Source organism: Lissotriton vulgaris, unplaced genomic scaffold (genome assembly GCF_964263255.1).
Source record: "Lissotriton vulgaris unplaced genomic scaffold, aLisVul1.2 SCAFFOLD_722, whole genome shotgun sequence".
Taxonomy (NCBI): domain Eukaryota; kingdom Metazoa; phylum Chordata; class Amphibia; order Caudata; family Salamandridae; genus Lissotriton; species Lissotriton vulgaris.
The window spans coordinates 885,942-909,962 of NW_028247608.1; the positions used below are offsets into that span (position 1 = coordinate 885,942).

Below are 24,021 nucleotides of genomic sequence, written 5' to 3' on the forward strand. Positions count from 1 at the left end.
ATGTTATAAGTTCATAAGTTTAAAGGTGCTCCATCAGGTGACGTAACTGTCCACGTACGTCGAAGGATTGCTAATAGGTTGAGTGCGTTACTTGGGATGTAAACGCATCCCTGTGTTTGGGCACACTGTGGTGGTTCGTTGCAAAAATACAACAGACTCCGGTGTGTTTCAAAGAAATAAAGTCTTTTTACTTTCAAAGATTCATTTTTAAGTTGTTTTCTTTGTAAGTGTTCATAATATCCAAAAGAGTACTTTTGTTTAGTACCAGGGATTAAACATAAAGGTGCTCCAATGCATTTCGGACCACAAGGTCCTTTTTCTAGGAGCGCTGTAAGAAACAGAATTAAGCGCTTATTAGCAAATGTTAACAAAACATAATATAAACAAGAACACATTATTACCTGTTAAGTGCACTGAAATAGAAATAATCGTGAAGAGTGACAGCGTAGCGGAGTTGGTCAGTACGTACAGCTCATACTTTGAAATATCGGATGAAAGGTGATCATGCAAGGAGGTATTCGTGAATTGAAACGACCGGGTGTTAGATACATCGGAGGGAAGGTGATCATGCGGGAAGGTGTTCGTGAATTAACGGGTGTTGGGTAGTGGTAAAAAAGGTTGGACTAGAGGCGGTTTACGTGAAAAATCATGCGCGTGCATTACAGAGAGTCGTGTATTTGAAACAGTAAATACATGCAGCTCGTCGAAGACGAGACTTACGTAAATGTCATTGATCCAGTTGAACACGTTCTAAACAAAAAATAGAGCGAAGGATGTAAACGCGTGTAAGCTGTAATGAAAACAGCCTCGGATATAATGTGGGATGGTGATTCAAACTTACTGGAAAGTATAGGCGCATCTGGACAAGCAGGGAATCTCTGGTTGTGGAGAGTGCTCGGTGAAGCGTGCGAATTCCGCGGAGTTAAAGCGTAGTTCGAAGTGAGGGACACGTGATGGGGTGATTAAAGATGAAAGAGGGACTAGGGGCACCTAATGTGGAAAACGGTCGGCCATCTTAGAGGAGGGTAGAGAAAGGTGTGTTACGATGAAAGAATAGGTAATGTGAACTGTCATGCACTACAAGCAGATAGGACAAAATGTTACAATGTGTATCATAAGTATCAGAGGATACTACAGGTAACAACTTAATTCTAAACGGTCATTCAGACCATGCGGCTTCATGGCCTGAAGTCTGTAAATCCAAGAGATCTCTCTCTGCAGGAGTGTCTTATTAATGTCTCTTCCTTCCACTTTAGGTACAGTTTCAAGTACAAGGAATTTGAGTTGTGCGACGTTATGGTTTGCTTCAATGAAATGAATGGCTACATTGGACTTTACGTTCTTGGTTCTAATGTTTGATTTGTGCTCATTCACACGAATCTTGATTTTTCTGGTGGTTTTTCCAACATATATCATGCCGCATGGGCATTTCAAGAGATAAATGAGGTTTGACGAATCACAAGTTGCATCGACGTTGAGTTTTATCTCAAATCCTCTCATCGGATGGTTGATCGTATTCCCTTTAATGATGTTATTGCAATTATTGCAATGATGACATGGACGTGTGCCAGTGTGTCTTTGGGGTTCTGTGGTGGGTCTAGATAAGACCTCTTTGAGATTCGCTGTGCGGGTATAAGCAAAGATAGGTGTGTCCTTAAATAGGTCACCAAAGTCTGGTTCCGAAGATAGAATGCGCCAGTGTTTCATAATGATGTTCTTGTATGTTTTGCTGGATGTTGAGAATTTGGAAACAAGTACCATTCTTTTATTGTCTTTTTTAACTGCAAACCATGGCGAAAAGATTCCTGAACAGAGGGTACCCCAAGGAAACCATCAATGAAGCCATTCAGAGAGTGTCCACTATTCCTCGATCAGAAGCCCTCAAAGGCTCAGTTAAAAAAGACAATAAAAGAATGGTACTTGTTTCCAAATTCTCAACATCCAGCAAAACATACAAGAACATCATTATGAAACACTGGCGCATTCTATCTTCGGAACCAGACTTTGGTGACCTATTTAAGGACACACCTATCTTTGCTTATACCCGCACAGCGAATCTCAAAGAGGTCTTATCTAGACCCACCACAGAACCCCAAAGACACACTGGCACACGTCCATGTCATCATTGCAATAATTGCAATAACATCATTAAAGGGAACACGATCAACCATCCGATGAGAGGATTTGAGATAAAACTCAACGTCGATGCAACTTGTGATTCGTCAAACCTCATTTATCTCTTGAAATGCCCATGCGGCATAATATATGTTGGAAAAACCACCAGAAAAATCAAGATTCGTGTGAATGAGCACAAATCAAACATTAGAACCAAGAACGTAAAGTCCAATGTAGCCATTCATTTCATTGAAGCAAACCATAACGTCGCACAACTCAAATTCCTTGTACTTGAAACTGTACCTAAAGTGGAAGGAAGAGACATTAATAAGAGACTCCTACAGAGAGAGATCTCTTGGATTTACAGACTTCAGGCCATGAAGCCGCATGGTCTGAATGACCATTTAGAATTAAGTTGTTACCTGTAGTATCCTCTGATACTTATGATACACATTGTAACATTTTGTCCTATCTGCTTGTAGTGCATGACAGTTCACATTACCTATTTTTTCATCGTAACACACCTTTCTCTACCCTCCTCTAAGATGGCCGACCGTTTTCCACATTAGGTGCCCCTAGTCCCTCTTTCATCTTTAATCACCCCATCACGTGTCCCTCACTTCGAACTACGCTTTAACTCCGCGGAGTTCGCACGCTTCACCGAGCACTCTCCACAACCAGAGATTCCCTGCTTGTCCAGATGCGCCTATACTTTCCAGTAAGTATGAATCACCATCCCACATTATATCCGAGGCTGTTTTCATTACAGCTTACACGCGTTTACATCCTTCGCTCTATTTTTTGTTTAGAACGTGTTCAACGGGATCAATGACATTTACGTAAGTCTCGTCTTCGACGAGCTGCATGTATTTACTGTTTTAAATACACGACTCTCTGTAATGCACGCGCATGATTTTTCACGTAAACCGCCTCTAGTCCAACCTTTTTTACCACTACCCAACACCCGTTAATTCACGAACACCTTCCCGCATGATCACCTTCCCTCCGATGTATCTAACACCCGGTCGTTTCAATTCACGAATACCTCCTTGCATGATCACCTTTCATCCGATATTTCAAATTATGAGCTGTACGTACTGACCAACTCCGCTACGCTGTCACTCTTCACGATTATTTCTATTTCAGTGCACTTAACAGGTAATAATGTGTTCTTGTTTATATTATGTTTTGTTAACATTTGCTGATAAGCGCTTAATTCTGTTTCTTACAGCACTCCTAGAAAAAGGACCTTGTGGTCCGAAATGCATTGGAGCACCTTTATGTTTAATCCCTGGTACTAAACAAAAGTACTCTTTTGGATATTATGAACACTTACAAAGAAAACAACTTAAAAATGAATCTTTGAAAGTAAAAAGACTTTATTTCTTTGAAACACACCGGAGTCTGTTGTATTTTTGCAACGAACCACCACAGTGTGCCCAAACACAGGGATGCGTTTACATCCCAAGTAACGCACTCAACCTATTAACACAGGACTAACCTATGACATACTTGGCCACCTTGAACAGTCTATACCTTTTTGGCACAACATTATTTTGGGGCTGCCTATAAGCTTTCAGCAAACAAGTCCCTTAATGCATGGGAGTACCTTGCCAGCAAAAAGCTGGCATTAACTGACCCGGGGGCAATGCTAGTGGAAGAAACATTCTCTTCTTAAATGGTTAAGTTCCTTTTGACTTTGTTCATGGGGGTAGTAGGAAACAAATTGTATTGCTAGGCTCTCAGGAGTAGGGTGCTGTGTCAGAAAGGCAGGGTCCCCCAGAGCAGGCCTGTGATGAGCCACCTGACTGTTTACAGGTGGGTGGGAGCAGGGTTTAGCCCAAGTGCTGAGAGAAGCATCAGTCAGGAAGTTATTGAACTGCAGTAGGGTTTCAGATGAGGAATATCCAGGCTGTAATACTTCTGTAAGGAAGTTGGTTTTTACCTCAATGGAGGGAAATCCAAATCTAAGACTTCAGCCACCTGTATAATGGCCATGGTGAATGAAGCAGCCCCAAGTTAGGGGAAGTGGCCAGCCCACGGGCCTATTGTATGCCCAGATAAAAACTGCCGTTGGTAGTGTGGGGAGAATTCGTCCCCACCATCATCACCAAAAGCTGGTAGGCTCAGGTTAGAGTCCGATCTGAACAGTTGCTGGAGTACTAGGGGTGGCTACAAGTCTGAACAGAGTCAGAGGGTATGAGAGCAGAGTGTGTTGTGATTGTGCCAAAGAGCTACATCAGCCAAGATTGAGATGGATTCGGTTTAGACGTAGGACAGGACAAGGTGATAGATGCCCTCCTCTGGCACAATGTAGTAGGGACCAGTACAGATCATGGCACCTGGCATGGAGTCGGCTCCAAAGTTGGAGCTAAACCCATAGTTGGTTCAGGACTCACAGAGCGTGTCAAGGACAGACCCGCTGTCAGTACCCAGACTGGAGGCTTTCGCAGAAACATGGAGCCCAGAGGCGTGCCAGAGGGAGCCAGTAGGGTACCAATGATTTGGAGCATGGCTTTCTTAAACACCTCAATCGCTTGTAGCATTGCTGACAGATGCGGAAATTCAGGGTGCATCAGGATCAATTGTGGAATGGGCTCCTGAGTAGGGGACTGGCAGCGAGAATTAGGTGCACCTTGACATCCTCAAGTCTTCTGAGGCGCAGAGTGAAGAAGCTGGGAGGAGGCCTGCTTGGACTGCTTGTGCTTCTTTTAGAATTTGGACTTACCCGAACACTTGGACCGTGACATCAACAATGTCATTGCATGACACCGCCCAAGAGCAGAAACAGTTGTGTTTCCTTGACTTTGAGTAGGAGTGGCCCTTACATGACTTTCTGCAGTGCTCAGCAACATGCAGCTTGGCTTCGCTTTCCAGGATCACATTCGTGTGCATCAGGACACACTGATCGTACAAACACCAGGGACACACCTCATGGGGATCTTTAACAGACAGTGTTTCTGGTAGCCCCTACAAGACTTAATCCCGTAGTTTTAGGAAGGGACCTGTTCCCTTGCACATTGGAATTAAATGTTGATCCGCTTACGAAGGAGTGGAGAGAAAGAAACTGACAGCATGTTTGCGTGGTGCCTATAAGCGACTCCAGCAGTCACCTCTGGGGCAAAGCAGAGTCGACACGGAGCCACCCGACACAACCTACTGGCATGCAGGGGGTTGTGCTGAACATTTTACATAGGCAGCCTGGTGCTGGTATTCTAAAGGCGAGGAATCGGCTATTAGAAGTATCCATCAGAAAGGAGGGTCTGCTGTGAAAGACCATCATGAAGTGCAGCTTCTGCATAGGTGTTGAGCAAGAAAGATAAATCATGGAGCACAGATTGAAAGTTATACAGAAATATTCTGACCGAATGGTAGTTTAACAATCACGTTTTGTATGCCGTATAGTGACCAATGTCTAAAAGTATAATTTTCATCTAAAAACATTGCCTCGAGTTCTGTTCCCCTCCTGGTGGTGGCCACATACTGTACCAGCATTACACTTGAGGGTGTGCCTGTACTTGGGTAGGGCATCCCTGGGGCCAGAGGAGAGGATTTACACCCCCCCCCCTCCTTCCACTGGAGAGTTTGAGAGAATAATCAGTGTGGCACGCAAGAAATGGCATTTGTGACATACCATGCCGGATGTCACACGCATGACTTGCACAGCACTTGCGGTCTTTTCTGAGTGACTTCATGAATGACTCTGCACCTATGCGAAGTATATAGCAGGGCTGCACTTTGACTTCATTATGCTCAGGCTCCTAACCTTCTGCAGCCACTGGTAAACCCCACTCGCCAACTTGGATCTTTGTTTTTCAAACACATGGGAAGAGCCGTCATCTGATAAAGGCAGGCGGTAAAGAAGACACAGGGCTGGGGGAGTGTGTGGTCAGCAGTTCTGATGTTTGGCTAATACGATGCCGGGCGACAGTGAGCAAAAGGGGTTATTTACGAATGAGAAACATCAGCTTTGTGCAGTGTGTTCCTACACCATTAGAATCCTATTGTTTCTGAATTTAAAATACACATTTTAAAAAACCTTCTCTCCTCAGTATGGTGCATCCTTTGTGTAAAGTAATGCTTCTCACAGCAGGTAGCACTGGGGCCATCTCCAATCTGAAGCACCCACCACACAGATGCAACTAAGTGTGAGATACTTGATCCTAGATGTCCTAAACCATCCCATTGCAGCAATTAAAGACACAAAAGGACAGGCCCTGCCTAGAAACTTCCTCACGCTGAATAATAGAAACTGCAGTTCCACCCTCAAGCTTGCCATCTACCTAACCTGTAGAACTTGGAAAAAGGACTAATCAGCCTCACCTCATTGAATTTGTAAGGAGCGCCTGGTCTCCAACCTCCCTCAACTCAGTGTCTGGTCTCCACCTTCAAGGCACAGGAATGCAGGCAATACACTTCAACTGTCTGGGGTTGTTATCCAGACCCTCATCCTGTGCCATGCCAAATCGGCTGCATCCATAGTAAACCCCACTTTTCTTTCTGAATTAAAACCATGACCCAAAGTTTAAGGGCAACCATCATAAAACATAAGCAATTGGAGAATATCCTTTTATATGTTGCATTATTTATCCTGTATATCATCACATTGGTAGGATACTACTTCCTCGGACGGCCTAAAGCTCTCAATATTTCCCTATATGTGCATTCAACCATTACTTTACTCTTTAGTATCTGAGAAGCTGAGCTGTCCTTGCTGAACCGGTGGTCTATCAATAGCCTAGCATCCGACAGATGTTCGCCTGATTCTAGTGCCTATCAAAATAGCAAATATAGCACTACCGCACACGCAAATTATGTTGCTTCTTTCTGCAGTTTTGCATCCTCAAATCGCATGCTATTTCAAAAAGCCTCCACAATATTCCTAAAACGCCCTGAATGTAGACCCGACCTCGACTTTCAACTTCTGACTGTCTACTCTTTTCATTCAAATGACTTTTTCCATCCATTGCATGCCTCCTGTCGCTGAGCACATCCTAGTCTAAGTCACATGTTTACTTTAATCTCAATTAATGTACATCTGCAACCTAACCAGGTCTTATTTCAAGATCACAATCGCTCCTTCTTTGAAAGTCATACCCCTTGAAGCCAACGATACTTAATCTCCTTCAGCTCATCTATTAATCCTCCAACCATCTGCATAAACTCCCTTGCCCCCGCACTAATGATCACACCGAACTGCTGTAAACAACCACTAACTATAAAAAACAAGCATTGGAAATGCAATAGGTCTCGCAGTAGTAAAGTTTGAGCTATAGGTGTTATTTATTTTTTTGTTTTTTATTTATGTGTTGTTTTTTCTAAATAGCTAAATTAATAGCTTTCTTCTTTACAAAGCCAATAGTTATAATTTTTGTAAATGTGACACCTCTAGCATTTGTGAACCAGGGGTGATGAAACAAACCAGAAATTGTGTGATGCAACGTTTCAGACCCTGATATGAGACGATGTCTTCCGGATGGAGAACGTTACTGGTGCCGAGGGCCTATAGATTAAGCAAGAAGAAAACTAAGGACCTGGTCGCCCTGTGCAAGTCTCTAGTCTAGAAGAACCCACGCGTTTTTTAATTTACTTTTGATTTTTTAGTAAATAATCTAAAAATACAAGATTCAGACAAAATCCAGATGTGAGCTTTAGAGTTAAGACTATATCCAAAAGACATATATGGAAGTAAGAGAAACCCAAAGTGGATATATATATACGATATAATTGTATTTTGTCTTGCATACGTGCAGGGATCTGTTTGCGGCTCCCAGTTGGATAATGATTTAGAACCCTGTATGTATGTGCTGCCGTTTCCCCCAGCAGCCCCGACTGGTCATTCTGTGTTTTCACATGTATGTGAGGGTTTATGAGGGTTCGACATTGATTTCTCCTAAATGACCCAGAGCTGGCTTTCAGAGATCTAATATGCAAGAGCGGCCGTGTAAGAAGACCACCAGGAGTCGGCACAATAGCGGCCTCCTTGATTACTTTACAGCCTGCTGCTCGATATTCATGTACCTCCGCGGGGGCGCCATTGTTATGAGTCCTGTTTTGGTCACGTGACCTGTCAGCACAAAAGCAGCTGGCCAGCGCGGAACAATTGGAGGGTCGTTCTCCCTGCGCAGAGGGGGTGCGGTAAGGACAAGGAGGGGCGCATCTGGCCTTTATGCCCCGCTGTAAGTGTTAGGCTTCTCTGAGGAGGTTTTGACATGAAACCATGTTCGTCCTCGTGTATTTCTGTTGGGAGCTGTTTTTCGGAGCAAGCCAGGCTGGTATTTGAGTGCCCAGTGCTTGTAAAACATCACTCAAGTCAAAGTCTTCCTCCGTGCTGTGCATCCCTGCTAATGACGTTCCTGATTCATTCTCCCAGAATGTTTGGAATGTTCAGTTGTAAGGCAACCTAATACCCCAATGGCCATGAGGCAGCATATATATATAAACGCTCCAAATAACTAAATTCAGGGGGGACAGGAAATAAAAACAGAATCTGCCTCTTGCAGAAGGTGTAGCCACGTGGGCAAACGCAGAATCCTGCGACGTTATTACGGACATACAAAAACCGTGAATTTTCTGTAGAAAATGTATTTCTTGCAGGAGGGAATGTCAGGAATCCCGTCGAAATGCTCTAAAATGTTGCATTCTAACTCGGTGGTATTTTTCAAAACACGAGGGCAATGAACGTCATAATCCTCGCTCCGTCACCGCAGGAGTCGTTCCCCCATTAATGATACAAAAGGTTGTCCCGGAAAGCTAGGAGCACGTACCATTAACTAAAGCCTCGAGTGCACTTGTTTCGAATGTAACCAGGTGACTGGGCCTTTTGTCTGTCCGAGGTGCATAAAATGAGCACTGATTGCAACCTGGGTGTCGGTAATTACACTGCAAATATGGCCTGTATTAGACGGTATTTGGGTTCGCTCTAGGTGTGCTGTCCCCCAATGTGCAAACACGGAGTCTTGTGATTAGCATAGTAGGCGGTTTCCTGCAAGGTCCCGGTAGGAACACTGCTTTGCACAAGTGAAAAGCTGAGGGCAATGAACGTCATAATCCTCGCTCCGTCACCGCAGGAGTCGTTCCCCCATTAATGATACAAAAGGTTGTCCCGGAAAGCTAGGAGCACGTACCATTAACTAAAGCCTCGAGTGCACTTGTTTCGAATGTGACCAGGTGACTGGGCCTTTTGTCTGTCCGAGGTGCATAAAATGAGCACTGATTGCAACCTGGGTGTCGGTAATTACACTGCAAATATGGCCTGTATTAGACGGTATTTGGGTTCGCTCTAGGTGTGCTGTCCCCCACTGTGCAAACACGGAGTCTTGTGATTAGCATAGTAGGCGGTTTCCTGCAAGGTCCCGGTAGGAACACTGCTTTGCACAAGTGAAAAGCTGCACCACAGTGGGATGGTGTATCCTGCAGTTTATTCAGACTATTTTACAGCCGTACAGTGAACGCTGTAACCCTACTTAATTCGGATACATTTTAAACAATATTGTTCCTAACTTTTCCCACCTGTCTAACCTAGGAGAGTTTGTTGCAAATTATTTTTACGGCGTCATTATTTGTCTTTGTATTGCTATAGGCGATATAGGGTCCTTTGTCTGGATTTGGGTAAAAATTGTAAAAAAAAAACAAGACGGAGGGAAGAGAGGGGAGGGGGGAGGAGAAATGCGACACGGCGGGAAGGGGAGGGGGCGGAGCGGGTAAAATAAACAAACAAGACGGAGGGAAGAGAGGGGAGGGGGGAGGAGAAATGCGACACGGCGGGAAGGGGAGGGGGCGGAGCGGGTAAAATAAACAAACAAGACGGAGGGAAGAGAGGGGAGGGGGGAGGAGAAATGCGACACGGCGGGAAGGGGAGTGAGTCCCGTTTGGTGAAGGCACTCCTGAAAGCACGAATCGATAAACACATCGACTCACGCCTTGTTTTTCTAGCTCTCTTTCGTTCCTCAAACGCATTCCTGCGGGACTCTCCCAACCAACTCTGTCGAGTCTACACCCTGGGAGGTGCTCACAACCAGAACTGTGAGTGTGAAAAACAGGCGCCCTTTTCAGTTGCAATGACTGGAAGCATGACGTCACCCAGTATCACTGGAGGGTAAATGCAATTCCGTGAGCCAGAGGAAGAACGCGCTCAAAGACGTGCCACAATCACGGACACGTTTCGCCCTGCTTGGTGAACGTCAGCGTGAACATTTTATTGAGCACTCACAGTAAAGAAGCTTAAAGGAGGCAATGGGGGAGGTTGATCGTTCCTGATAGTGCGAGCTTGGGAAAGGTGCCATCCCTTATCAGAAACATATAGCGCTGTGAGGCATAGCTAGTATTTGCCACCGAAGGTGTTAGGGGCTTGGAAAATAAAGGAAATTCAGAAAAAGTAAGTATTCTGACCTTCAAAGATAACGTTATTACAGAAAACAGAAGTATTAAACGTACACTTTTCAGGGCTACAGAGACCAGTTGCCCAATTTGGACCAAGGGGCGGGTGGCCCCTACTTGGGCGCATATGGCGACCACAGGCGCAAATTCTTGCTCGAAAGACCTGTTCCATCGCAAAAGAAAGTAGCCAAAAGCTGTCACTCTCAACAACTGATTTATTGGAATAACTTTTGTTCCGCTCTTTTGGTCTAATGTACAGCGAGCGCGTTGTTGAGCAAAAGTTGAGTTGGCACTATACAAATATGCTCAATAAAATGAGTAGAAACGAACCTTGACATGCACTGGATGTAAAATTATGGGACAGCAAAAAAAGAAATCAATAGTCATAGCCCGTAGCTGGCCCACTGCTCACCCTGCGTGCTGTGACGTTCTCTATAGCACAAATCTCCCCATTTCGTTTCTAGTCTCCAAAGGATTGCAGTTCCTCGAAGTGCTCAGACAGAATCTAAGCACTACACCGAACACCAAAGAAAACAAAACAAACAAGGCAGGCGGCTGGGGGGAGGATAAATGCGACGCGACCAGGCAGGGGAGGGGGCGGAGCGGGGCTGTGGGAGGAGTGCGGGAACAGACGGCGAGGGGAGGAGAGTAGGAGAGTAGGGGAGGCACGGCCTAGCGGCCGTGCAATCAAGAAGTGAGGGGGCGGGAGAGTAGGCAAGGCAGGCGGCTGGGGGCATGTGCACGCGCTTTTAAGCTCAATGCGCATGCGCATTGAGCTTAAAAGTCACGGGCACTGCAAGGAATCGCCACGATTCCTTGCAAGTTGGGGAAAGAGTGGATAAGTCCCAATACTCTCGCTTGCTCGATGCGCATGCGCATCGACAGGCGAGACCTAAAAACTGGAGTAAATGAATGAGACTAATCCCAATAATCAGCAATTACCTAACCACTAGATTAACTACTAACCTTGGGTTTCCAGAGCAGCATAAAGTGCTTCAAGGCTTCATGAGGGGCAGTAAGATCCATATACATGCATTTACATTACAATGCCGCATATGCTGCCTAGGTGGGTGGGGAGGTGTACAGACACAGGGCGGCGAGCAGTTAGATTGGCACCAATTCAATAATTGCTGCTTCCGAGGTTCATAACAGAACATAGCATGTTTAAGCGTTATATAAATGCAATTGCACTTACATTACAATGAAGCATCTGCTGCCTAGGTGTGTGTGTGGGGGGGGGGGGAAATTCAGGCACAGGGCGGCGAGGGGTTCGATTAGCAACAATTCAATCATTGCTTTTTCCGAGGTTAATAACATAACATAGCATGTGTATTTCAATAATCTTTATTTCGGCACATTATGGCCATAAAAGATGCATAAAAACAAAAATACATGTCACAATAGAGGAATGAATAATTTACATCATGTCGGATGGGGTTTGCAGAAATACAATAAAATCCATAATTTAATTAAGAAGGCATTCCCAGGACAATTCATTAATATACAGCCAATAGATGATCAGAACAACCTTATCAAGTACAAAATCAATGCGCACAGACCGAGCCATTTATAAGTCCAAACCCAATTTTTTGCGAGTATAGCATGCTGACAATAAAAATCTGCTAACACACAAAACAACCACTTGTCTTCCGAGGTTAATAACATAACATAGCATGTGTATTTGTAAATCGCACATTCACCCGAGGACATCTTGGAGCTGCATAACAGATGTTTATTGTAACTCAACTCAATGATACTCATTTTATCGACATCAGAAAGATGAAAGGATGAGTGGAACCGCTAGGATTTGAACCTGTGACCATGAGGTCAAACACAGGCCCTTACTGTGGACGATTTGTCCACTAAGCCACCAGACCCGGTTAATGAAACGAGTTGGGCAGCAGGAGCACCTGCTTTTCTGCTAATTCACAGATTTGTTTAGCTTCTGAGCCCTGACAGCAATTGGGGAATAAAGTAAACAAATAGTGAAAACGTTGCCAAGCGGTCTGTGTATGTATTCACTACTCTCGAAGGGCAAGCCAGAAGCAGTCTCTCAGTGTATCCGTTCAACAGGCGATAATTGTGCATTTAATAAATAATTATGCCATGGCTCGATGGCACCACCACGTGGAAGAAAGTGAGAAGCGCAGACACAAATCTAAGTCTATTCCCTCCTCCTGGAATACGAGGGACAGGGTTCAACTCTCAGTGTGTGGTTTCCAAAAACGTGAATCCACGGATCCACACTAGACAACTTCCCATGTAATCACTTCACAAATACATGGAAATCTAGCACTAGGCATTAGACGCACTCCTAGGCATGTACAATAAATACATAATCTAGCCCTGTGCTCCCAAACCTTTTAGAACCAAGACCCACTTTTTAGCATGACAAACTTTCGCCACTCACCCCGCTTTAATGGACATGAGACAGGCGATTTTTAATTTAAATAATGGTTTGGGAGCGTATTATTTATAGACTGCACATTTTCCTTTGAAATGGTGGCTACATTTCCAAAGACATACAGTCTTACAGATAAAGCTGTACACAAAGGATAATGTGTGGAAACTGGACTGCAATGAATATTTATTAATTGTGCATCATCAAGGGAAGTGTCTTGATTTGCTCTGATCCTAATAAAATCTTTGTTTCCACAACACTTCAGAATAACAACTGTCTGCTGAATGTGTACAGTTCATTTACAGGATTTACATTTTCTTGTGTAAGGGAAAACAATGACATCCTACAGCCTTTCATTTCCTTTCACACTTCATGTACCCCAGCCCGAATGTCTTTACTTATTTCTTTCTCTGTCTGCAAAGTGAGAGGAGTTCATAAACACCCGTCAATGTGTTAAAAAATAAGCAGCAGAGGACATAGCCTGATATTTGATCTCCATCTTTGAAGCAAAGCAAAAATGGGACAATAAATAAAGCATTTAAAGGCATTTTTGTTTATTGCTTGGACTTTGGCAACACACCAAAAATCGACTCACTCTGAACGAGTGGACAGCGACCCACCCTTTAGGAAACACTGATCTAGCCACATCCCTGGTAAGCACTCCGCCAATTTAGGAAATCGAGAACACCACACTAGCTGCCCACTTAGGTATGTGCTATGTGAAAACAGAACATTTAGACTGTACTCCTCACTAGCCGTCCTCCTGGGCACGTATTTGTTTATATTTTTACTACACTTATACATTGATTCGAGGTCTCTAAGCTAGCCTCCACTTCGATATGCACAATATTAACAAAGCAAATCTTTAGCCCCACACTTGCCGCCCTCCTAGGTTTGTAAAACGTATATGCAAAAATGTAAAACTCAACACTAGCTTCCCTCCTACGTATGTACTGCATAAATATTCAGAATCAAGGTCTTGAAACTAACCGTCTACCAAGTATGAGGTACAGCAGCGTTTCTCAAACTGTACGTTGTGACCCACTAGTGGGTCGCGAGCTGATTTTTGTCGGGTGGGGAAAGTCAGAGCAATAAATAAAGATGCCTTTATATTCTGTGTTTATCTTGTCACATTTGCCAGTGCTCTAAAGGCAGAGGTCAAATGTCAGACTATGTCTTCTGGTAAATTGCTTTTTCTTTTAACATTGGATTGGTGTTTACCTTTCTTTCTCAGACTGCAAAGTGAGAGGAGTTTTTAAAGTGTGACAGTCATGCTGGAGTACAGGGAGTGTGAATGAAAAGGATGTAGGATGTCCTTTTTGCAACACACAATAAAAATGTAAATAACTGTAAATGACCTGCATGCATTTAGCAGGTAGCAGTTAGGAAAGCAAAGAACACACATTTTTGTGGCAAATCTGAAGTGCTAGAACCAGATATTTTAGTAGGATCAAGAAACTTTACTTGGTAATGCACAAATGATAAATATTCATAGAAACCAGATTTGTATCTTCACTTGTGGCCTATAAAGCTATACCAGTAAAACTGTATGTATGTGTAAACTGTCTGTAAATGACGAAGTGCTACCACACAATGCTTTAGTTACATTCAAAAATCACCCATCTTGTTCATTAAAGATAGGTATTCTTAATGTGGGTCGAGATTCTATAAAGATTAGGAACCACTGCACCACTAACATAAGAAATCTAGAACCTCTAGCCTCTCCTCCTAGTAATGCACTGCACAGGCACCTGTACATTTAGTCCCCCACAATATTTGCCCTACCAGGTAGGTGGATCACAAATACATGGAGTCAGTGGTCCCAAACTAACTCCTGCCCTTGTTTGCCCTAGACAAATACAGGATAGCTAGTGTTCAGGCTAGGTAGCTACTACATGCATACATGTAATCTAGGTTTCTATGCTAGATGCTCCAAGACAGGAATTACACAAATATAGAAAATCTAGAATTCCGAACTGCCTGCACTTCTATGTATGCTGTAGATGAATACATGAAATTTAGAACTTAGATGTAGCCTCCCACCTAGATATAATGCATAAAAGGGGGTTTTAAATTAGGCAATTCACAGGTATTCACAACACCAGTATAGGAAATTGGGAAAGCCACATTTCTCGCCCTCCAAGAAATGTGGTACACAAGTGCAAGAAAGCTGGGTCTCCAAACCATGTCCTCCAGGTATGTTCTTCACAAATACAGGAAGAACAGTGCTACAACCTACTGGCCCTTCCGTGTATGTGCTGCACAAAAACAGGAAATCTGTGGCGCCAGACCGTCACACCATCCGACTTCCTAGGCCAGTAGAATATGTGTTTGATCTCCATGTAATGACTACTGCTGTTGGATTTCAGATTACTGACTAATATTTAGCCTTGAGGGATGAAGATACACGTACCTCCCACCCTTACCCCTGCTGTTGCCCAGCCCAAATGTCTATTTTCTCCTTCATCAGGGCTTCCAATGTCCAATTTCCTTCTCTCGCCTCCTCCCCACAACTACTTCTGGGTGTTCAGAGACCCTCCCTTCCCAGCTCACCTGTAGCACTTCTTGATGTCATCGGACGTGGCGTTCTTGTCCAGCCCCAGCACGTGGTAGAGCGAATCTCCAGACGTGGACAGGGAACGCTGCCGCTGCTCTGACATGGTCAGCTAATCTGTATGGATGAAAAAAATATTTAGACAACTCTTGAAACAGCTAAAACTGCAGCCTTTCGAATGCCTGTGAGGATGTAAACTGTTGTCAATCAATATTTGTGAAGGTGGAAACTGCCTACTGTCAAATCTAAAAGTCCAGGCGGTGTAAACTTCCACCAGTCTAACAGCTGTGAGGGAGGAAGTTCATATCAATCTAACCCTTGTGAGGAAGGAAGCTACCATCAATCTAACCCTTGTGAGGAAGATTTGATTTGATTGATTTGATTTTAGGTTTTGTAGAGCGCTCAGCTACCCTTAGGCATCCTGGCGCTGATGAACACATCCTGGAAGGTGGGAAGTCAAGTGAGGGAGCGCTCAAGGGAAGAGTAGAGTCTTCAGTCCTTCAGGAAGGAAGCTACCATCAATCTAACCATTGTAAGGAAGGAAGCTACCATCAATCTAACCATTGTGAGGAAGGAAGGTACCATCAATCAAACTCATGTGAGAGAGAAAGCTACCATCAATCTAACCCTTGTGAGGAAGGAAGCTACCATCAATCTAACCCTTGTGAGAGAGAAGCTACCATCAATCTAACCCCTGTGAGGGAAGTAGCTACCATCAATCTAACCATTGTGAGGAAGGAAGCTACCATCAATCTAACCATTGTAAGGAAGGAAGCTACCATCAATCTAACCATTGTGAGGAAGGAAGCTACCATCAAACTAACCCTTGTGAGGAAGGAAGCTACCATCAATCTAACCATTGTGAGGAAGGAAGCTACCATCAATCTAACCATTGTAAGGAAGGAAGCTACCATCAAACTAACCCTTGTGAGGAAGGAAGCTACCATCAATCTAACCATTGTAAGGAAGGAAGCTACCATCACTCTAACCCTTGTGAGGAAGGAAGCTACCATCAATCTAACCCTTGTGAGGAAGGAAGCTACCATCAATCTAACCCTTTTGAGGAAGGAAGCTACCATCAATCAAACTCCTGTGAAAGAGGAAGCTACCATCATTCTAACCCCTTTGAAGGAGGAAGCTACCACCAATATATCCCTTGTGAGAGAGAAACTACCATCAATCTAACCCTTGTGAGGAAGGAAGGTACCATCAATCTCAACCTTGTGAGAGATGCACTACCATCAATCTAACCCTTGCGAGTGAGAAGCTACCATCAATCTAACCCCTGTGAGGGAAGTAGCTACCATCAATCTAACCCCTATGAGGGAAGTAGCTACCATCAATCTAACCCTTGTGAGGAAGGAAGCTACCATCAATCTAACCCCTTTGAAGGAGGAAGCTACCATCAATCTAACACTTGAGGGGTTAGAAACTAGAATCATTCTAACATTTGTAAGAGTGAAAAATACAGAAAATTCAAAATATGAGGGGGCATCCAATATGGTATCATGAATATAGATAAAACAGTCCTAGGATTTTCATAACCCTTTCAAAATATATCCCACAATGAATTGTAATAACAAAAAAATAGTGTTCTAGGGCTCGGAATTTTCTATTACGGGTGCCAACATGCATAGCAGAACGTTAAGAAAACACATGTTTACTGTCCTACACGCAACAAGCTCCCTTCCGAGGCCAGTTAAAGAGAGCATTCTCAGTGATGAAAAGGTATGCCTTAGACATAACTGTAGTGATCAGTTAGTTTTCTACATACAATTGTACACACTAAAAAGAATGTTACTTTCCCTGTAAGTGTCTATTGGTAGCATGTAGTGCCATAGATTCATATGCTTAGCATACCCTGCCATCTAGTGTTGGGCTCAGACATTGAAAGTTGATTTTATTCGAAAAGTCTGTAAAAGTTACAAGATTTTGGGCCATATGTATCACGCATTTTACCAATAGCAAACAGCCTGATTCATTGAATCGGGCCATTTGCAACCAGTAAAATACATTTTGGTATGTATGAATGCGATTTGATGACATGTAACCGAATCGCAATTTAAAATTGTGAATACATACCGATTCGGTATTAGTGAGAAGCGTGTTTAGGGCGTCTCTTCCTAATACCTAATCGCTCCAGCATGCAAGAATATTTTACAACCAAAATGCTGTCACAAAACATTTGCATTTTCCCACCTACTTCAAGTAGGTGGCAACCCATTCGCAAACTGGAAGCAGTCCCAAAGTTTGCAAAAATGTGTTTTTTAAGAGAAGGCAGTGGTCCCACGGACCACTGCCTGTTCTTGAAAAATAAAAATAAAACTTTTAATTTTTCTTTTTTAAATGCAACCTATTTTCCTTTAAGGAAAACTGCCTGCATTTTTTTTTAATGACAGCTTTAATTAAAAGCAATCACAGACATAGTGATCAGCTTACCCCAGTAGGCCATCATCCCTGTGATTTTAACGATTCGTAATGGGTTGCAAATTGCGACCTGCCTCATTAATAATAATTAGGTAGGTCGATTTGCTAGATTGTTTTTAACTCATCGAGTGAGCTTAAGACATGTGCAGCAAATGAGGCAGTAAAAATGACCATGTAAGTTATATTGTAGGAAGGTAAATGTATAATAGGAAAGATCGTTCATCAGTCAGTAGCTTCTGGGGAGGAGGCCACGTGGCGCATAAATCTACAGTACCCCACACTACAAACAGATGCTAACAGGTTAAGTAATATATTCCTATTGTAGCATGTGTTGGCATTAGATACAGGGTGGGTGCAGCTTGACCGTGTCAGCCAGAGCAGAATCTTAATCTTTTATTATTATTATTATTATACATGGGCTTAGCATCGAGTGTAAAGTAGTGCTCCCCAAAAAGCGGTGGCTAGATGCTTGAAAACGTGTTTGCAAGACAGCCTGAAGCACTCTAGCTAGTTGGTTAGCTAGAACATTTCAACAGTAATGCTTGAGGAATACATGTGGGTTATTCCATGTGGCTGCTTTACAGATGTCCACTAAAGGAATGTTGCCTAAAAATGCTCTTTTTTATATGTGAAATGATATCTTGGAGTAGCAGATAGAATTCATTTGGCCTTGTGGTCAGTACAGCGCTACTCGTCTCCTGTAAGGGTATCATGCAGTGACAAAGTCCAATTGATTAGCCGAATAGCCAGTCTTGAAGGACTTTCGGGACTCTGGAAAAGATGGGGAGGTCCGTACATGATAGGGTAGCTTGTTCCATGTCTTCACTGCTAGATAGAAGGAGTGACCTCTGCATATGCTACGTTGGATGCAGAGGGGAGGGTTGGAGAAAGGTATGTGGAGCGGAGGCGTCTGGTGGGCTGATGGAAGTTCAGGCGATGGTTCAAGAAAGGCAAGTCCACAGTTGTGTATGGGCGTGTGTGTATGCATGGGTCAGGAGCTTGAACTGGCAGCTTTTCTGTACCAGGAGCCAGTGGAGTTCCCTGAGGTAGGGGATGATGTGGGTTTCTCTAGGGAGATTCAGGAGGAGTCTGGCTGTGGCTTTCTGTATGGTCTGTAGTTGTCAGAGGAGGTGAGAAGCAATCCCTGCGGTAGCAAGTTTGTGTACATCTTACTATCCACCTTGCAATTCCTGGTATGGAAATTGGAGAGCCTTTTCGAAGGTTTTAAAAAACGACAAAAAGCTGCAGAGTTTTATTAAAGGGTTTCGCCTCTTCAATGTAAGTGCTCTTTCCGCTATGGAGTCTGGTTTTGGAAAGAAAACTGGGACATCAATGGACTGATTTAAATGAAAAGAAGAACTCACATTAGGGAGAAATTTTAGATTTGTTCTTAGTACTAGTTTATTAGGACGGACTTCAAAAATCTGTTCATCCAAAGTGAGTGCCTGAAGTTCGCTGATCCATTTGAGGGATGTTATAGCTACTCAAGTTTACTTTCCATGTGAGAATCTGTAGATCAAATACATGTAATAGTTCTAAAGGAGGACCCATGAGTCTGGTGAGGACTATATTGAGATTCCAGATTGGTGCTGGTGGAGTGGAGGGTGCAAAAACCCTTTTAAGTCTTTCCATAAAGACTTTGATCACTGGAATGTTAAACAAAGATGTTTGCGGTCTGTTTTGCATATACGCAGCAAGTGCTAGTGAATGTAAGTGTAGGCAAGGCCTGCCTGTTGTAGGTGAAGTAGGTAACAAACAAGATCTTGTACCATAGGTGAGAGTGGTTGTATCTGTTTTGTTAAGCAATAGTGTACAAATCTTTCTGTTTTGATGCATAGCATGCCTGTGAGGTGATCCAACAAGCTTGTTTAAGAATGGATATCCATTCTTGTGGAAAATGTGGGTATCCAAACTCTAGGATCTCAGGAGCCAAATCGCTAGATTGAGGAACTTGGGGTGTATGATCCTGCTCGTATCCCGAGTTAGGTGTGGCCAGATTGGCAACTTCTCATGTGACACAATTGACAGATTTAGCAGAGTTGTGAACCATGATTTTGGAGTCCATGTAGGGGCTAATAGGATCAGTGTAAGAGATGTTTGCCTGAGGTTCTGAACCAATTAAGGAATGAGTGGGAGAGGAGGAAAAACGTAGCCAAATATCCCTGACCAATAGATCCATAGGGCATTGCTCTTGGACTGAGGGTGAGAAAACCTGGAGGCGAATCTTTGGCATTTTGCATTCTGTTGTGTGGCAAATAGATCTACCTTCCGGGCTCCCCCAGTTGGAAGTATGAGTAAAGTAAAGTTGTGCCAAATTCCCATTTGTGCACCTGCAAAGTCAATGTACATCCCTGGTAGGTATTCTGCTAGGAAGTGGATGATGTGATGTATGGCTTTATACCTTATGAAGTGAGCTAGAGACCACTGTATGTAGTGGGTTTCTCCCTGTTTTTTTAATGTAATACATGACGGTCATGTTGCCTGTGTGGAATTGAACCACTGTGTGTTGAAGATGCTGTTGAAAAGCTGTGAGAGCTAATTGAATCGCAAGAAGCTAGAGATGACTGAAGTGTAAAGACATTTTAATTGAAGACCACTGAACCACTGACCACACACTGAGATCTTGCATGTGCGCCCCCTCCCAAACGGTGTAAAGATGCATCTGTTGTAATGATTACTTGTGGAGCTGGACTACTCTTCCCCAGACAGAGGGAAGGAATGCTTTTAGTGCAAGATGGATCGCCCGAAGCTCCAGAAGGTTGATGTGGAGCCCGGACTCCGCCGGAGACTGAGCCCTCTGATCTCTGTCTCTCCCATGTGGCTGCCCCCCCCACAGAAGGGATGCATATGTCACCACTGTGAACTCTGGTTGGGGAAGGGAGAGGGATCTGCTGTTGATCCAATCCTGGTTAGTTAGCCATCACTACAATTGTCGTGCAGTGCCCTCTGAACACAATCAGACAGATTCCCCTGATGCTGTGCCCACTGGAACTTCAGGTCTCACCGCAGAGCCCACATATGCCATCTGTCATGGTCCACCAGCAGGATACAGGTGGCCATCAGGCCCAGGAGCCAGACGGTTATCCTGACCGAAACCTGGGATAGAGGCTGAAAGATAGGAATCATAGCCCGAATATCCTGGACTCACTGTTTAGGAGGATAGACCCGAAACTGCGTCGTATCCAGAACCATTACGATGAAAATAGGGAGAGAGGTGTGACTTCAGCACGTTGATGGAGAACCCCAGTGAAGGCGGGAGGTCGGCTGTAGTCTGGAATGGGAGACAACAGCCTGGGGCGAGCCAACCTTCAACAGCTAGTTGTCGAGATAGGGAACGACTGGAACCCTTGATCTGCGCAGATGAGCTGTGACCACCGCCATCACTTTTGTGAACACCCAAAGGGCGCTGATAAGGCCAAATGGGAGTAGGGCAAACTGAAACTGTTTGTGGCCTACCGTGAACCACAGGTAACGCCTGGTGGGATGGCAGGACGGGATGTGAAAATAAGCATCTTGCAAGTCCAACGCTACCACCCAGTCTCCAGGGTCGAGCGAGCATCAACATCTTGAACTTCTCCTTCCGGAGGAAGCGGTTGACGTTCCTGAGATCCAAGATAGGATGCAGGCCTTTGTCCTTCTTGGGCGCCAGAAAGTAGTGGGAATAGCAATCACGACTTACTTCGGGGACAGGAACGCGCTAGATGACTCCCTTGGCTAAGAGTGCCGAAACTTACTGTTGGAGAAGGGCCAGATGATCCTCCGACATGCAATGGTACGGAGGTGGCATGGATGGAGGTGTAGTCTCGAAGGGGACTCTATGTAGTCTTGTCAGAGATATTTGGTCACATTCCTCTTGAAGGCTTTGACCAAAGGGAGAAGGAAGTAAACTGCTGCTACAGGACCACATTTCCTCACTTTAGGCCTTTGTCACATGCTACACGCCAGACGGATCAGTGTTCGCAAATGATACGTATTCATTACCAGACCTATAGCATAGGTCGCATGTCATCAATTCAGGCCCGAGGCCAGGTTGTCATCGTTCGCAGCTCCAGGCTGTTGGTCTGATCTGCAACAGCGCATGCGCTCTGACTTGTAAGAGATAATTTATGCAACAAGGGGCCTACAGCCCGCACACTGATTTACATTTGTTGCCATCAATGTTACATTTATTTGTTGACGTGAAATTGGCCCGCACATGCTGGCTTCACTTCCTTTTTTTTCCGACTGAAGCATGGACCAGGCACTGAGTACATCAACTTGATTGCTCTCCTTTCGCTGATCGCGCTGTGGCTGAGGTACTACTTGTATTATTCTTCCCTGCTGTCCTTGTTAAATCTCTTGCCATTTGTAGCAATGTTTTACTACACCACACACACTTCAACGATGCCCTTTTCTCCTGTAAAATGAATGTTTACTGCACAAAAGATGTCATCAGCTTTTAATGTGAAAACAGGGGTTATCTGCTTCCAAATACATTTTCACAAAGACATGGGCATGGGCGCAATTGCTTTCTTTACATTATTGGATTTTTTGCCAAATGTCAAGTGTTTTCTTTTTATCATGCAAAGGCAAACACATGGATTAGCTCAGAATCCCCGGAGTGCTGGGCCGAGACCTAAAATGCATTGGCAAAGCCAATAGGTCTCGTCTTTAGGCCCATTGGCTTTGCCATTGCTTTGTGTTCATGCTAAACAGCATAGTTATTGCCAACTTTGGCAATAATTTGTAGCCATGCTGTATGGTAGCATAACTTCTGGGCAGCATGGCTAAAAAGATTAATTAAAAAAGGGACTATGATTCATCCAGTGTTAATGCACTTTTTTTATTATAAAAAGAAAAAAGGACATTAACCCTGGCTGTCTAATAGTGCTTTCTTAAATTAGTTGAAGCCCCACTGCAAATCGTCTGTGGTGCTGTACAGCATGGCTACAAAACATTGCCCACACCAATAGCTCTCATAGGCAAGACATATGGACTGTACTTTTGCTTGTGAAGTCTGTGCCTACAGGGGGCTGGCAGGATTCAGCATGCACAGACTGGAAGGGTTGTGGCTGCACTTTGGTGAAATCTATAAAAACATTCCCAGATTAGCTCCAACCGCCAGTTAATGCAGACAGATCAGCTTCCGCCGGCAAAGCGACCCCTGTGTTGGGATTAAGTTAGCCTTACTCCTAGCACGTGGTGGATTAACAGGTATTTACACACTAGCTGTGTCCCTTCACGGCTCTTCTTTAACCCTTTACTGGCCTACTAATCCAGGTAGCAGATGCTGAAACACCAAACATTAGTCACAAATCTGCTGTGTTCATGGGGTTACAACGCTGCTATTCTTGCCTGATAGAAGAGACACATGCTGACTGAGCTGTGTGTGTGAATGGTCATGTTAATGCAGAATTACATAATATAATATCAGTGATTTAAAAAAAAATCTTTTAAGCAACGTTATGGTTGTCTACCAAGACCAATTAGCAATTAATGTAATACACAAAAATACATAAAAACTTACAATGTCCTGAAAAGCCTTCATTGAGGGGTCTTTATAGATATTAATCACAACTTTAAAAACAGTTATTCGCGAATTATTGTTAGCGAAGCAACCATAAGGCCTTCTAGTGCCCTTTTCAATACATCACAGAAGCTGCAAGCAATTGCCTTTTTTTCCAATTCTGCTACTAGCCAAGAAATACTTCTTTCCATCTATGTGCGAGGACTACTAATCTTTAGACAGTAGTACTGCAGTCTTACAAGTATATTTAATATTTATAAGGAGATCTGTTCCTTGGTAGCAACACTACAACAGTCTTTCTTCTCTGCAAGTTCCCTGGGATGACCTGCAGCTGCTGAGGGTAGACTTTTGTGAATATTGCTCTCTCTATAGGCGGAAGACTATTCTCTACATGTTACCTGGCGGAATGTATTTAGTTTCCAACCAGCACTTCTGAACACTTCCAGCTCCATGCAATCAGCATTTTCTCTGTAAATGATGGCATACAGATGTACTGCTCATTTGCAGTCTACGTGCAAACTCTGAGGACATCTAGTCAGGCCAACTACAACCTTTATGATCTATATGATCTTTTAGGGCATCTATTTGCTTCCGGTAGCTGTTTGTTATAGTTGATGTCACCAGTGTTAACCGCGGCGG

At 43.8% G+C, this 24,021-nt stretch overlaps 1 protein-coding gene across 1 annotated transcript in view; it reads right to left on the reverse strand.

The window, feature by feature from the left end:
- Window positions 1-24,021, reverse strand: part of DNAJC5 (DnaJ heat shock protein family (Hsp40) member C5) — a 109,182-nt gene that overhangs the window by 44,291 nt on the left and 40,870 nt on the right. The window contains exon 2 of the mRNA XM_086949752.1: window positions 15,449-15,566. Within this exon, the coding sequence (XP_086805878.1) occupies window positions 15,449-15,555 (107 nt within the window). The 5' untranslated portion in view covers window positions 15,556-15,566. The remainder of the gene's footprint in view (window positions 1-15,448; window positions 15,567-24,021) is intronic.